Source organism: Vipera berus (genome assembly GCF_964194415.1).
Source record: "Vipera berus genome assembly, chromosome: Z".
Lineage (NCBI taxonomy): Eukaryota > Metazoa > Chordata > Lepidosauria > Squamata > Viperidae > Vipera > Vipera berus.
Genome location: NC_138205.1, coordinates 80165887 through 80183346, shown reverse-complemented (window position 1 = coordinate 80183346; position 17460 = coordinate 80165887). Strand labels below are relative to the sequence as shown.

The 17460-nt window shown below is 35.7% G+C and overlaps 1 protein-coding gene across 1 annotated transcript in view; it reads right to left on the bottom strand.

Annotated features, from left to right (window-relative positions):
- Positions 1-17460, bottom strand: part of CPNE4 (copine 4) — a 236256-nt gene that overhangs the window by 20136 nt on the left and 198660 nt on the right. Inside the window, exons 9-10 of the mRNA XM_081343255.1 lie at positions 10911-10997; positions 8864-8923 (exon numbers count right to left, since the gene is read on the bottom strand). Of these exons, the coding sequence (XP_081199381.1) occupies positions 8864-8923; positions 10911-10997 (147 nt within the window). The remainder of the gene's footprint in view (positions 1-8863; positions 8924-10910; positions 10998-17460) is intronic.

Genomic DNA, 17460 nt, shown 5'->3' with positions numbered 1-17460 from the left:
GCCAACACAGTGCTAGGTTGCATTAACAGACGGATAGAATCAAGATCACATGAAGTATTAATACCACTTTACAATGGCCACACTTGGAATATGCATCCAGTTTTGGTCACCGTGATATAAAAAAGATGTCGAGATTCTAGAAAGAGTACAGTGAAGAGCAGCAGAGATGATTAGGGGACTGGAGGCTAAAACATATAAGGAATGGCTGTTGAAATTAGGTATGTCTAGTTTAATGAAGAGAAGGATGAGAGGGGACATGATAGCAGTGTTCCAATATCTCAGGGGTTGCCATAAAGAAGAGGGAGTCAAGCTATTCTCCAAAGCGCCTGAAGGCAGGACAAGAAGCAATGGATGGAAACTAATCAAGGAGAGAAGCAACCTAGAACTAAGGATAAACCTCCTGACACTTAGAACAATTAACCAGTGGAACAACCTGCTTCCAGAAGCTGTGAATGCTCCAACACTGGAAGTTTTAAAGAAGAGACTGGACAGCCATTTGTCCGAAATGGTATAGGGTTTCCTGCCTGAGCAGGGGGTTGGACTAGATGACCTCCAAAGTCCCTTCCAACTTTATTATTATTGTTATTGCTATTGTTACTATACTTATGAATGGAGCCATTTGGGGAGCCATACGTACTACATTTTTTTTTCTTCCTTAAGTGCCGGTTCTTCTCCTTAACTTTGCTTTCTAGCCAATAGCTAATTCTTAAAGGGGAATGTGCCTTTTTAAGCTAGTTCACTCAGCTTGTCTTTTCTGTCTCTGGAGGCTTTTTCTTGTTTGATGAATATAAGAAAGAAAGAAAATATGGTTTTTTTTTCAAATTCTTCCTTCAGAAGGAGGTGGGCATGAGAAAGTGGGAGGCAGGGAAGGAGAGAGGGAGGGAAGTCCCAACTTAGCACTTGGCCACCAGCAGCCTTGCCATTGACTTTGCTTGTCAAAAGGTTGCAAAAGGGGATCACATGACCCTGGGACACTGTGACCATCATAAATATGAATCAGTTGTCAAGCATCCAAATATAAATCACATGACCCTGGGCATGCTACAATGGTCATAAGTGTGAAAAATGGTCATAAGTCATTTCAGTGCAATTGCAACTTTGAACAGGGTTGGTTTTTTTTGGTCATCAAGTTTTTGATACCTTACTAGGTGGTACTCGAATACTGCCATATCCTAAAAGTGGTACAAACGGTTAAAAGGTTGAAAAGACCTGCTCTAAAGTACAGGATGCATTTGGATTCATGCTCAGATTACATTTATGCACACAGAGTTATTAATATAAAAATTCATTCTTGTTTTCTCACATATCATTTTGACCTTAGCAGCTGATAAAGGAGGAGAAACGCTGTTTCCTCAGCTATGGTTGAACTGTTGGGAACTGAATATTCTATCTCTAAATCTGCTACTAAACAGGTTTTTCCTCTGATTTTTTAGGTTCTTGCTAAAGACCTGGTTATTTACTTAGGACTTTCTTATGGCACTGATATATATGAAGGTAATTCTTCTCTCTGTCCCTCTTCATTCTTCCACTTCTGTTAAATAATTTTAAATTGAATATTTTACATCATTATATTTTATGCACTTTGTATTTTTTAAAATGAACGCCATGCATATCATTTTGAGAATTGTTCCACACACAGTATAATGTGTTGTACAATTGGATTAACTGTTAATCAAAATACCAAATCATTTGAAAATGTATAATTCTTGTCTTTTTCTCTCCCTTTTATATTTGTTCAGAAATATCTAAAAGGCATACTCAGATTATAGGGGAAATCTTACAGGCCCTTTGATGCAATCTGTAATATTCATCCTCTCTTCCAATGTATGTTTTAATTTTGTTTATACTCAAAGACCAAAGAGGAAGAAAATATGTAGTAATAATCATCATCATAAGGAATAAAAAGTAAAAGATTGCAGAAAGCAATTACATGATCCCTATTGAACAAAGTCAAAGAGTACTATTACAAAAGACCAAGAAGCATTTTGAACCCTTACCACAACTTAAGATATATCTGATATTGGAAGCTAATTTTTGAAGCAACATGCAAGTATATTTATAGTAAACATAATCTAACACAACTGTGTTTTTTTACTATTTTAATCAAACTTATGGCAGTGGAATAAATGTAATGCTTTTTACAGTACATTCATTTGTCTGATTATAAGTCTGAAGCACTGAGAGCTTAATCAAATACAGTATATCATTCTCAGGTGCTCTATCTAGAATACAATCATGGCAAAATAAAATATTCTCCACTGTATGTATACATTTAAACTCCAGACATCTCAAATTATCATGTTCATTTCCTTCTCAATGCTTAATTATTATTTTGATTATTATAAAACTAACTCTGGTATTGGACTTCTTATCTCCAAATTATTTTATAAGCTAATTAACAGCTAGGAGAACCAGAAGGCAAACTCAAATTACAGTAATAGTAGTAATAATGGTGCAGATTAAAAATCTGACTGCAAAAATATTCAATAACACTACATAGTATGTATATCATGGTATGTTATAGTTGTAAAATGCAGCTATACTCACACAACATGGAGAAAAATCACAATCCAAGTTTCAGGAAGGTCTTTCTGCATAAATTTTCCACAAAATTCTGCTACTGAAAAGATTCACCCCTTTACTATTGTATTTCTTGCTTATGCTATGTATCTTTTTCCTAAAAACTTCAAATTTCTGAAGTTACAAATAACACAGGGTATAGGTTTTGGATTCCTATTGGAATCAAATATAGGACAAATATTACTCTGGTACAAAAGGACCATCTCCTTTTGTTACTCAGACTCTTGAGCTCATTTTAAGATACTACTTCTATTTTAAAGAATGCATTGAAGCTAGTCCATTTCTACTGGAATTATTATTATTCAATATTTAGGAAGTTTCCTTTGTACCTGGGATAACATTCATAAGGGTAGTTTCTATGATAGTATTTAGTCTCCAACTTTGCTCTGCATGATAATTTTGCAAGACCTGTTTCTACCAAATCTAAGAAGATTAAGGTGGCTTTAACATAATTTTTCTGAATCATTTCTTTATTAGGCTTTATGCAGTGCTTTTTTTGTAAAAGAAAAAGGTGCCGGAACTCACACTTGTCATACAATCCGCCTTGCCTAGCCTACAAGGTTCCATCCAAAAAAGGTGCTGGAACTCCGTTCTGAGTGTTCTATGACAAAAAAGGCCCTGGCTTTATGTATTTTTCATCTCTTCTTCCCTTTCACCTATGTAAAACTAATGCTTAATTGCTTTGAGGATGACTCTATTATAACTTTTAAATCTTGTATAATCTTGGCTGATAAAAAAATTAAAGCCAAGAGATTTGTGCAGAATAGTCTGAAACTTCCTGTATTTACACATACCAAAATTTTAATTTTCCATCAAAATACCATTATGCAGCTGATAGTATTTCAGCTTTATACAGTTTTATAAATGAGATATCAGGAAGTTTTCTCCCCTCCCAAACCTGCTATGCTTCCTCATCTTGGCATGCAGGAAAGCTATTAGGAGGAATGAATAAAAAATGCTGGGAGTGTCTGTCAAGAGTATATACTCCTAGCAGGGCCACGCAAAGCACAGTCACCTTCGCTGTCCAGCTAAAGCAGGCAGGAATCTATATTCGATACCAGTGATTTAGGAAGATGCTGGAGGCAGAAGATCATTTTAGTGACAAGAGCAAAGGAATAATTTCTTACTATGTGGGGTGGTAAATCACTCCTGTATTTTACCAAGAAAACAATAAGGTAAAGGTAAAAGGTTCCCCCGCACATGCGTGCTAGTCGTTTCCGACTCTAGGGGCCGGTGCTCATCTCCGTTTCAAAGCCAAAGAGCCAGCGCTTGTCCGAGGACGTCTCCGTGGTCATGTGGCCGGCATGACTAGACGCCAGAGGCGCACGGAACACTGTTACCTTCCCACCGCAGTGGTCCCTATTTTTCTACTTGCATTTTTACGTGCTTTCGAACTGCTAGGTTGGCAGAAGCTGGGACGAGTAACAGGCGCTCACTCTGCTACGCGGCACTCGGGATTCGATCTGCCAAACTGCCGACCTTCTGATCGACAAGCTCAGCATCCTAACCCACTGAGCCACCGCGTCCCTAAGAAAACAATATAAAATATTAAATGATACAGTGTGTAATAATGGACCCCTCTGGCTGGACAGAACTCAAAATACTACTGAGGATCTTTTGGAATACTAATGATGTTTATGATACAAAACCTTTGGAATGTTCAGTTGCCATCTAGAAAAAGAAAATATAAGGCTATAAATTCAGATTTACAGAACATAAGAAACACGAACGTGCTCAACATAGTGAAAAGTGCAATTAATGTTAGGCATCAGCAAATTGAGATGAATGGAATTGGGCAGTTTCAGTCAGATGATCAGACTGTTTCTGCTCAGGACAAGAAAAATAAAAAAAGGAATAGCATTAAGGATGAATGTGGAAAGAGATTGCCAACAGGTAAGAAACAAAAGAAAGCAAACGAGATTCAGAACAAAACATGGAGACTGCCAAGAGCAGAAGAAGAGTAAAGGCACATAAAGACAAACATAGCAGGGAGTTTGTCAAAGAATTTCAAATAGCTATTAGAACAGACAAAAAGCAGCATTATAACATCTGTAAAGGGACTGAAGATGGAAACAGATATTTAAAAAAACCCAAGAAGAGTTTTTCAAAAGAAGTTAGTAGAGCAACCCATGAAAACTTTGGAAATGATATTAAAATGCTGCGATATCTCTATACCCAGAAAGATCAGAATTGTGCAAGCCGTGGTATTTCCAGTGACATTTTATAGAAGAGAACATTTGACTTTAAAGAAGCAAGATAGGAAGAGTACTGATGCTTTTGGACTGGGTGTTGGAGAAGGCTCCTGAGAATACCATGGATAGCCAAGAAAATGAACTGATGGATCATTTAAAAAAAAACCAATCCGTAATATTGAGACACAAATGACCAGGCTCAAAATTATTATAACTTGGACACATTAGGCAGTGACCTAGTTCTTTTGAGAAGTCTGAATTGTGGGGGAAAGTGGGAAGAAAGAGAAGATGATCAACAGCAAGATGATTGGACTCAGTTTACAAAAATGATTGGGGGCATGTTGGAAGATCTGAAGGAAAAATTGGGGAAATGCTTCTGGATAAAATTTATGTGCTTGCATAGATAGCACAATCAATCAATCAATCAATCAATCAATGAAAAAGGAACTGGGAGAAAGAAAGAATATGTTCAGTGGAAGGGAGAAAATGGAAATGTAGCAAAACTGCCTATTGTGGGAGAAAGGGGGTATTCTTTTAGATGTAGAATATAATTATACTCAGCTGTTGTATGAATTGCATAACAACTATTTTTGTATAAAAGTATTGAAAATTCTTTCATTGAAAAAACTGAAAGTACAGTTTAAAATTTGCCTATATGTAATGGAAATGTAGAAAATATCTGAATGAAATATCTCAATATTATGTTAAAGTAATGATCTTCAGCTGGGTTCTTTAACTATTCCACTTTAAATTCTCAAAGGAACAATCAGTCATGTGATATTGATGATTTTTATATTTGTAACAGCTCAGGAGCATGAAGGACATATTTTTCCATCCCTAGGGATTTTGATGTAAAGAATCTGAGGCATTTTGATAGGGCACAGAATTTATTGGATAAACATCTTTGGCTATAAAACAAACCTAGGCAATGTAAAATATTCGCATATAGAATACCTTGACTTTTAAACAAGGACTGTAATCTGTGTCACTGTATTTTTAAAAGACAATTATTCATGAAATATGAACTAGAAATCCCAGTTACTTTGATGGGAGTGAATAAGGAGGGCCATCTGAATTTTTCTTTACTGCTATTAAATTTATATTTACAAAAGACAGATAATGGCAGTGGGATTTCAAACCTACAACATATTTTAAAATCATCATCCATGTTCTGGTCAGCTTTATGGGAACCTCACTTTTCTCTTGAGTAGAATTAGCAACTGTTTTCTTCATAACATTCCTATTTGACTCAGGTGAGCTAACTGAAAATCTCCCCTCTAAATTTCATTACCTTAACAGTAGGGTAAGCTATAGGCTTATTTTTTTTCTTATCAGCGTTGCTAATACAATCTGTAGAATCATTTAGACAGTCATTTTTTTAAAAAAAATAAAGCTTTCACTTCAAAGTGACCATAGAGTCTTAAAAATGGTTTTGAAAAAAACAAGCATTTGCTTTTATTTATTAAATATATTCCTTCTAGCAAGACATGATATGCTTACAAAGGCGCATCTTCAGAAGACTCAATTTGATGCTACAAAAGCTCTCATTAGTTCTTCAAATTAGCAGGTACATCATACTATAGCTTTTTGTTCACAAACCCATGCTTAGCAACTTGGCTCCCTCCCCTATCAAACAGCCTTTCAGATCACAGCTGCATTGTAATGTCTGTCCCCTGCTTGAACTCATTGAAGACATAATTAATTTGAAAACAAAAAGAGAGTGGGCTGACTTGCAAAGAACTTCAGAATTCTGCACCTGTTTCTGCAGAAATACTGCCAGTATAAAATGTAGTTCTCAATTTGGTATCAGAATGCTTGTGAATTATCCTTCCTCTGTTTTCTTGTCTGGAAATTGCCACAAATGTTACAATTGTTATTGTATTAAATAAAATCAATTATTAGATAAGAACATGTGAATGACTGTAGTGTGTGTGGAGAGAGAGAGAGAGAGAGAGAGAGAGAGAGATGGGTTGGTGGATATGGATATGGATAGAGATATAGAGACATATAGATATATAGATGTAGATAGAGATAGAGATACAGTAATTTGTTAATAGCTTTTAAAGTGAATTCTGAAAATTGTGGTACCACTGATTTCCATGAGACATAAACATTGATTCTAAACAATGCTTATCTGGAATTAAATTCTCCTAAGCTCAACTGAACTTATTCTAAAATTCTTTAAAAAAACATTGAAAGCGTTATGGCATCTGAATGATTAACAAATGTCTTAATGGCATAAATTCCTATGGAACTTTACTAGATTTATTTTATATTTTTTGAGAATATCTCAAGAAAAATTTGATTGTCATATTCATATCCATTATTTTAACATACATTTTCCTTGAATGTTCTTTCAAGGAACATTCCTTGAATGTTCTTTCAGAAAAAGTGAATTGGGAGTGAAAATCCATGTCCAATAATTTCCCTTAATATCTGGGAAGACACGTTTCTCTAGTTTTTTCTTTCAGGATCATGGCCAAACGTTTTATTTCCAGGTTATTTTCTGCTTTATGAAACCAGAAACTCAAACAGGAGGCAATTATTTTTTTAAAGTCTGGTAAGGATGATATATGGACAATATGTCACTAGCAAAAAGGAATGTCTATAGATTGATCTAACACAGATTTGTGCATTTTACAGTCCTCCAGGCCACATCTGGCTATCTCTGTCTGGCCTATGTGAGGTCAATTGGAAATTAGAAATCAAATATAAATAAGCATGCCATAGTGGGTGGGAGAAGGGGCCAAATCAGGTACAACTCTGTGCAGTCACCCCCTATGTTCCTTCAGTTGGCTGGTGATCATGGGAGGGGAAGGAGAAAAAGCAATTTTCTGTGACTCTACTCACCCCTCACCTGGAGCAGCCTGAGGTGGCAGCGGTGGTCATTTGTGAGGGGACCTGGGCTCAGGTCACTACCCCTTAGGCAAAGCCTTGTAGGTAAGTGGGTGGTGTGCAGTCAGAAGCTTTTGGGTTGGCCCTTCCAAATGGCCCCTTGGGAAAATTAATTGCCCCCCCCCGGATCTCAAACATAGGTTCATCTTGCTTAATGTTTAGTCAAATATCTGTTTTGTCCATCTTCTGTATTCATTTGTATTTATTTAAAAAAAACATAGCTGCATGGAACTTTCACTTCACACATATTTGTATCTCTCTCTGTGTTTATGGCTACCTAACGAGAAGGAAGGACTCACTGGAGAAGAGCCTAATGCTGGGAAAGATTGAGGGCAATAGAAGAAGGGGTCGACAGAGAATGAGGTGGCTGGATGGAGTCACTGAAGCAGTAGGTGTGAGCTTAAATGGACTCCAAAAGTTGGTAGAGGACAGGAAGGCCTGGAGGAACGTTGTCCATGGGGTTGCGATGGGTCGGACATGACTTCGCAGCTAACAACAAAATATATAAGCATTTCATGTTATATATACATGTGTATAATATCAAAATATGTACATTTGATATTAAACATATGTTCATATATGTTTACATACGAACATAAAATGTATATATGATTAGAATGCATTCTGAGTCAGAGTTAAAGCAGAAAACGTCTTTCACAAATCTCAAATAAAGCTGGGAGGACAAATGTGTTCCAATTGGCACTTCAGTTGAAAAGTGTAAATGAATGTAGTTTGTATTCAAATGCACCAGCATTTTTGGAAATGTTGTTTCCAAAAACAACAATAGCAATCCTCAAACATATTGGCTTTACCAAAGCTAGAAAAACAAACCAAATATCCAATAGATGTATGCTATGACTTGATAAATATCCAAAGACTGATACAACCACATAACACTTTATTTTCAGGCACCGCTTTAGAAAATGAGCATCTAACTTACAGTATTAGTTATGCAAATGCCAAATATTTATAGGCAAAATTAAATTTGACATGGTTTTCGTTATTCATGAGTATAATTTATACAAGGCATTACACTTAAAATACGATATATTTTTCAACAAATTATTAAAAATTAAATATTTTAACACATTTATATCTTATTTGAATTCAATAAAACCTTGCAATATTACTTCATGTCTATTATCCTGTGTGTAAAATAATAAATATTTGCATTATGAAATAAATAAAATACTTACTGTAAACTGTATTTGGCAGCCACCCATTATGTAATCTAAGAATGAATGCATCTTGTGAATCTGGAGGAAAGAAAGTAATAAATTTGGGTTTAAAATCATGTATTCTTAAATATTTCCCTTTTCTGTTATATGGAAAGGTATATCTTTGCAGCCATTAGTAATTTAGAGAACATTGAGAATAAGCGATGCAGGACATAATGTCCCTCAGCGCAAACATAAATATTTCTCCCTTCTCCCTATTTTTACATACAGGAGGGGGAAAAATCATAGCATAAAATTGTTTTGAAAGAGAGTTGGAGATTATGTAATCATATGGAGTTCCAGCTGAGATGTCTTTTAATGGGAATGGATTTGGGATTTCCAGAAATGGACAACATTCTATCATTCAAGGCCACACTTAGGGTTGCTACAGCATCCCCAAACCAGTGCACCATTGACAGTAAAACTCAAGATAAATCTGTCCATCATGTGAATTGTTGGGGGAATGAAAAAAGAAACATTCTGTTGCTACTGTTCCTGCTTGCTTAACTCCTGCTTGCTTATCTTGCACTTGCTTATTTTTCAGAGCAGGTAGGGGACAGCAATAAGTGTCTTGGAAAAAGAAGTTCCACTTATTTTTTTGTAAATGCAGGAAGGGGGCAAAATAGTTTTAACATCACCTGTGGGAATCCCACAATATGATTCTTCAAAGTCAATTTGCTCATGACTCTTCCAAGCCAAGCGCTATTACAAGGAGCTATTTGTATCTATTTGTCCTTGTGGAGTAGGCCATCCTTTCCTAAGGTGATACACGTGGACTGCAGTACAAAAAATCTCCAAGCTTCTGTCTCTCTTGATATCGTTCCACAGTGAATTATATATCACCGGAATAATAAAACTTTGTGTTCTTTTCTGTGGAGAGCTTCTAGAACTATTAATTACAAAATGCTGTACAACTATTTTGCCCTTTACTGCTTAATTTTTAAAATTTCATTTTGGTCCAATGAAAAAATACGTAAGTGTATAGGCAAACATACATGAACAATAATATCTTGCCAAATTCTAAGAATATAAATGGTGAGATAAAAAGATGATTTCCTTTGGTAAATCTTGACACATGGTGATTAGACAGACATATTTTTGTAATTATCCCTGAAACAATACAGAAATGGATTGCTTCTGCTTTCTTCCAAGTTGTTTTTCCTTAAAAAAAAATCTCCCTATAACCCTGAGAGTTTATGGTGTCTCCCATATATGTATTAACCAGATCTGACAATGTCTCAATTAATGTCTCAATTATAATAAGTTTCTCTAACCCCTCCATCTGGATGCCCAGTGGTTACATTTCCAGCAATTTCAGGCTAAGTAGCTACCATCATTTGGACCAGGAAAACATTAAACTTCTTTTTCATTTAAAACCAATGCATTTAAAGTATGGATGGTTCTGAAGTAACTTCAGTGCATCATGATGCTTGATTTATTAAATCCCATTTTCTTTTCTATTAGATTATCCATTTAATTCCTGTATTGTGAGCACAACAAAGTTCAGTGATGGTACTATATTCTTGGCTTACATTAGCTAGGTTCAGAAGCTAAGCAAGGTTGCTTTAGTTAGTATTTGGATAGGAAACTACCAAGAATGGCTGATCTTATCTAAAAGTCAAAACATGTTCCAGAATATGACAAACAAAGACAATTCTTTTGATATGCCCAGAGACAACCAGAATTTAAACTTAACTTTAACAATATCTTTTAGTATAATTAAGCAAATGTATTCCTATGAATATACATGGCTAACAGATTGAATGTATGAGGTCAATGCCCATTTTGGATCGGCAGCTGTCAACCCAATGAAAATGTTGATCTATCTTGATGTAGCAACATCTGTTATCCTACCTTTGGGAATCCCACAATATGCATTTTTATGACATGTTCTATTTTTAACACATATAAAAATCTACAAAATCTGGACAGCAATCTAATTCCCTCTCCTCTGTTTAATTTTGTCAGGGATGTTGAAAATAATACTTTCACATTCATTATTAAAATACTGCTTAAATAAAAGCACCTTGCACAGATTGAGAATGACGATGCCAGAGTTCTTGTAATTCTTCTTCTTTACTTTATATTTGGGGTTTATACACTCCCACTGAACCTGTAAATACACAAGTCAAAGCACGAAAGTCAGGTCTTCATTTATCATTTATTCAGATTACATAATGTGCAATTGAATCTATACAAAACATCACAAAAAACAACCACAATCTATTAGAACAAATGCGTAAATATAATTTCAGCTACTTGAGAATGTTGCTAACTTTGATTTGGCATGCTCTTATTGCAAAGCTGTTCCAGTATGGGCATATGCCATCCATCATTCCATCACTATTTCAAAATACAGGACATGACAGAGATGATCAGAAGCCATATTGATTGCTGATCTGCAAATGAAATTTTTTCTATATAGAAAATTCATTAGTTTTCATAAGATTTCCTTGACATTTTCCATTTTGAGTCTACACACTTCCAGGTGAATGCTCAGATCAAGTTAATGTTAATCACAGTTCTGGGACAAGCAGCCAAAGACTGTAACAGCATCCTCTGGTTTATATCAAAAACAACTAATTCAAAGACTTGTCCCTAGAAGATTGCAAGTGAAGATAGCAACAAAGATTAGGGGACTGGAGGCTAAAACATATTAGGTTACTGGAATTGGGTATGTCTAGTTTAATGAAGAGAAGGATGAGGGGGGACATGATAGCCATGTTCCAATATCTCAGGGGCTGCCACAAAGAAGAGGGAGTCAAGCTATTTTCCAAAGCACCTGAAGGCACGACAAGAAGTAATGGATGGAAACTAATCAAGGAGAGAAGCAACCTAGAACTAAGGAGAAATTTCCTGAGAGAACAATTAATCAGTGGAACAACCTACCTCCAGAAGTTATGAATGCTCCAACACTGGAAGTTTTTAAGAAGAGTCTGAACAACATGTGTCTGAAATGACATAGGGTTTCCTGCCTAAACAGGGAGTTGGACTAGAAGACCTCCAAGGTCCCTTCCAACTCTGTTATTGTATTGTATTGTATTGTATTGTATTGTATTGTATTGTATTGTATTGTATTGTATTGTATTGTATTGTATTCTATTCTATTCTATTCTATTCTATTCTATTCTATTCTATTCTATTCTATTCTGAAACCTATAAGAAGTGTATGTAAATCATGCAAACTCCAACACATCTCTCATAACAGCTAGTATTCATAAGTTCACTTCTCCTTAATTATTATAACTAAATCTATGGATAAAACTTTTGGAAGAATAGTCCAATGGTAAATTTTGTAGTTTGTGAAGAAGTGCTTTCTTTTGTCCATAAAATACAAGTCTGAAAATAATTAAATATTTTGTAACAACCATACCCAATTTGGCCATTGTCCCAATCTGTATACTTCAGCTCCCTAAGTCTAAGTCCTCCATATACCTGGAGGACACTACAACAAGCTGCTTTATATGGCTGCTTTATATCCCCTAGTGTTCTCTATTAGCTGAGCCAATGAGTTGCTGTATTACCTTGTTGACATATGCTTTAGTGATATCCAGCCCAGTGGCTTCTTCTCGGAGACTATTACTGGGGTAACAAATTAAGCACTGAGTCCCAGATCCTATATTCTTCTTATTAAACAATCTAGTCCTAGTCCTTAAGGAAATTAAGTGCTATTCCCTAATGCGGCCTTCCTCTTACTTAACTTTATGCCTTCTGTATATATGTTAGTCAGCACTGCCATTGTCTGGGCTGAATTGAGATCATGGAAACTGAGGTTCATCACATGTGGGGGACATAATGTTGGGGAAAGTTGGTCTAGTACAAACAAACTGCTAAGCTTGTAAGCCGCCCTGAGTCTTCGGAGAAGGGCGGGATATAAATGGAATTAAAATAAAATAAAAAAATAGTACAAACAAGTAAATGTTGAGACTAATAGTTTAAAGTCCTAATGTGTTAATTTAAATTTTATGCATATCGTTGAATAGCTAAGAAATTAATTTAAACTGAAATAAAATCACTCTTGGATATATTTCTGAATAAACAAAATTGATATTTTATGGCTACTTACCGGTAATATATTAGGTACTCATACTGATTTATTCCCCATTCCAGTCAAGCCAGAAATTTAATTTTTATTTTTGTATTATTTTAATTTTTATCCAATTATATAAATGTATTTTTCTGCCTATTTTTCCTATGCATGTTTATTTGAAGTTATTCTGGTTCAGTCCATTAGTGGACTCATCTGCTTCTACAAGCACTTAATCTCTGTGAAAACATTTAATGGATTTGAGCATATTCTTTGAAGGGTAAATAATCAGCCATGCTAGAAGAGGCCACTTAGTTCTACAGTCACAGATTGCTTGAAATGACAATTACACTTACAACACAGTCTGATATTTAGCAATTCACTCAGTTCAATGGAATTTATTTCCAAGTTAGTGGGCAAAACCTGTGCAACTTATTTGGGAATAAGTTCCACTGAACTTAATGGTATTTTGAACAGACATATGCAAGACAGCACAGGAAGGAGGACACATTAGTCTACTGTGACCAAAGAAGTCTGTTAGCACCTTTTTGATAAACACAATTTATTAAAAGATATACAATTTTGTGAGCATTCTGAAAACCAGGAGTTAGTAACTGTTTAGCAACCCCAAAGGACTTAACATTGCTTACATATGTACATTGGCTGAGATCTGTCTTTTATAATTGTTTTTGTTTGTTTGTTTGTTTCCCATTTCATTTCGTTTTTATTTTCCAAGGCTGTTTTAGAGCTTTGGTATGTTTCTGCATCAAAATCGGAACTCAATCTTCTGAATATTGGAAACATAGATACAGAAGATCAAAGCTGGTTGTAACAACCAGTCAAACTTGGGGAATTTAAAAAAAGCTAATTAGAGTCAGATCTGCTTAGTAATTGAAGGGTGACCACAAGGAAACTCTAGGGCAGACTTGTCAAACTGTTGGCCCGCGGGCTGGATGCATCATACTGAAACCGTACCCACCCCATTTGCTGGCAATGGGGAAAAAGACATGATATGTTGTGCAATGTCATGTGATGTCATGAGTTTGACATGCCTGCTCTAGGGACATAAGCTAGAATCATAAGGTTTTTTTTTAAAATGAGAAGAATGCAATCAATGATATACCATTTGTATGTTGTTGACAAGAAAATAGCATAATCTTATCCATGTAGTCCCCAAGAAAGAAGCTTGATTTGAGGAAGACTTTTCTTTGAGAACTAGGAAAATCTCCAGGAATTCCCCCAAAAGGGGTTTTGACAACACCACACTGAGGAGGTTCCCTTTTACTATCAAAATAGTAAAATCACAGATATAACTAGTGTAAATGTTCTGTAATTAATTTCTTCTTGTGGCATTAACTCTTTTTCTAATGATTATTAATTATAATTTGATATCTGTTCCTGTCCAGTTGTTTCAGTGCAGAGATTTCAGCATGAATACATGAGGTGTTCATGAGACTATGGTAACCCCTCCACTACAATGTAGAAAATGTGTAATCCCGTAGTACCCATGGTATGATTTTGGACTCTGACAAAAGTGAGTTTATATACACTCTGCTTATATAGACATATATCAGAGCTTGGGAGAGCTGGGATTTTTATTATAGCTAATATCCAAAGAAAAGGTTAACAGATTATCCACCTCTGTTTTTGTACTCTGGCTAAAATGGACCTGACCAATCCACAAAGATAACAGGAGGTTTTTTTTCTAAAGTAGAAAGCCCAGATAGTTGACCATCTCTTCTAGATCTCAATATTCATGCTGAGATTTATTTTTCCCAGCTAAAGAAACACACAAAACGAAAAACACATATTACTGAGAATTTTTTAATATTTTCTTGCCCTTTTGTTGAGTACTTGCTCAAGTTTACACTCCACCCACCCACCCTGCACTTCAAATGTTCTAAAAACAAAACAATATTCAGCAAGATTTAATTTAAAACAACATAGATAGAGATATGTTAAATTTAACATTCAAATCTGTTCCTTTCAGCTTACTGCACCTATTTTCCTCCATTGGGAATACTGAAGTCTCATTTGGAGCTGTCCAAAATTGACAAAATGTGTTAGTAATCAAAATCAAAGGCAACTACATTTTTCATAATTTAAGTGTTAGATTTCTAAAAAAAACCCTGAAATTCAAAATTTAAGTTTAAATCTAGTGGATTAGAAAGCTCAACCCTTTAGTCCTCTTATTTTTATAAGTACAAGAAAAATTTTAATTTTCTATGAACCAGAAAACTAGATTTATTAGTATTTCATCCAAGAAAGAAAATGACAATTAGCAGTATACATTTAAGAAACTGGCATGGTCTTAAACTGATAATCATAATAAAATAAATTGTGTTTGTCTGTGATAATCATTTATTATCAATAGTCAAAACATTAAGCATATTGATTGATTGACTGATTGATATAAATCAATAGATATTATGTTGGATTTTTTTGAAGATTATTTGGAAGACAATTTATGTGTGGGATCCTTTCTGAGCTTGTCAGTTTTCTTGCAGACATTTTATTACCAAACTAGGTAACAATATCTATGCTACCCTTTATTTTTTAAATACTTGTTAAGGTCATGTCAAGAGTTATTTTAGATTTATGTTGCATGTTGCATACCTATGGAAGTACTGCCTTCAGACACATAATTTTTTAAAATCTGTGATCCAGAAGGAAACTACAATGATAAAAGAAGCTTTTTATTTAAGATTAACTCCTGCTGACCTCATTAGAGGCATATTGTGTCATTGTGTAAGAAATTGCTTCATTGTTCTTCAGATGAAAATCTGGCAGGTGTAATGACCAAGCCATTGAGTGGAGTACACCATAGGACGAGTATTAAATTATTTGGTTTTATGTCTATTCCAGTCATAAAGGGAGAAGTGTCACTGTGTAAGAAATTTTATGAACTGGAATAGCCATAGCAACAAACTAGCCAATGAGAAATGTTTTTGATTAAGACACAGTATTGGCTGTGTGAGGCATGTGATCCAGCCTAGGTCTGGGTGTGTCATAGTCTTCATTATGTTGTTTTTCTTCTGATCTCCAAGTTAAGAGTTGTTGATGTTCCCTGGAGCTGAATGAAACTGTATGTATCATGTTTATATATATTTTATAGATAAAGATTTTCTAAACTATGCCTCCTGCTCATTTTGAATATGTGCTTATTTGGGGGGGGGCTTATTTTTGCGCTGGACAGCTGTAAAGTCTAACAGGTTATGGGCCCAGATCCCATCCAGCTCTTGCACACAGTTCAGACTGAAGAAAAAGATTGAGGCTTAACATGGAGTTGTAAAAATCAGATGAGGAGGGACTGCCTGAATTAAGAAAGAAAAAGTCTGCTCAGTTGAAGGCTTGCAGGATTGCTGATTTAAAGGAGAGCTCTCTTCCTCGACTGGGACAAAAGAATTATCTTATTTGGGCTGCAAAAATGGAATGCTTCCTGAAGACTCAGGAACTCTGGGATATTGTGATTAATCCACCCCAGGGGCAATTAGAAGCTGCAGATCAATGGAGGCATGATAAGGCATTGGCTTACATCATCTTAAATGTGGAAGATGAACAATTCTTAAATGTAGCTGACTTAAAAACTGCAAAAGAGGTTTGGCTGAAGCTGAGAAGTGTCCATGTGAGTGCTTCAGCATGAAATGTAGCGCAATTATTGAGGCAATTGTACAGAGCCCAGCTGCTACCACATGAGAGCATAGAAGAGCATTTGCTCCAGAAACTGTTTGTTGAATTAGAAAAGCGAGGAAGGCAAGTTCCTGAATCTCAGAAGGTGCTGTTGGTACTAAATAGTCTTGATGAAATGTGGGCCATCGTTTCAGCCGTATTTGAATGCAGACCAGAAGAGGAATTAAGTATGGAAGGACTGTTTGATTTCAGAAGAACAGAAATTCCTGAGATGGGGATCCAAGGAGCAGAGAGAGCAAAGCAGCAGACCGACTGTCTGCAGAGAGAGATCGGATTACATCTCAGCAGAGAATTACCAAGAGGAAAGAACAGGAGAAAAAGACACGCTGTGGGGCTGAAACTCATTTAAAGAAAAACTGTTTACAAGGAAGAATAATAGCAAATGGACAGTCTGCTGTTGCAAAAGTAATAGCAGAGAAAAATGGTTAATAGACAGTGGGGCTAGTCCACGGGTAGGCAACCTTGGCTCTTTTATGATGTGGACTTCAACTCCCAGAATTCCTGAGCCAGTTGTGCTGGCTCAGGAATTCTGGGAGTTGAAGTCCACAAGTCATAAAAGAGCCAAGATTGCCTACCCCTGGGCTAGTCAAACAATTGTTAATAATTTATTTTTTATTTATTTTAATTCCATTTATATCCCGCCCTTCTCCGAAGACTCAGGGCGGCTTACAAACTTAGCAGTAGCCTTCATTCTATGTATATGCCTGCTTATTAGGGCTTTCACACACACCCCAAGCGGCATTATTACAAAGTCAGCTTAATTGCCCCCAACAATCTGGGTCCTCATTTTACCTACCTCGGAAGGATGGAAGGCTGAGTCAACCTTGAGCCTGGGGGGATGCGAACCTGCACTAATTGC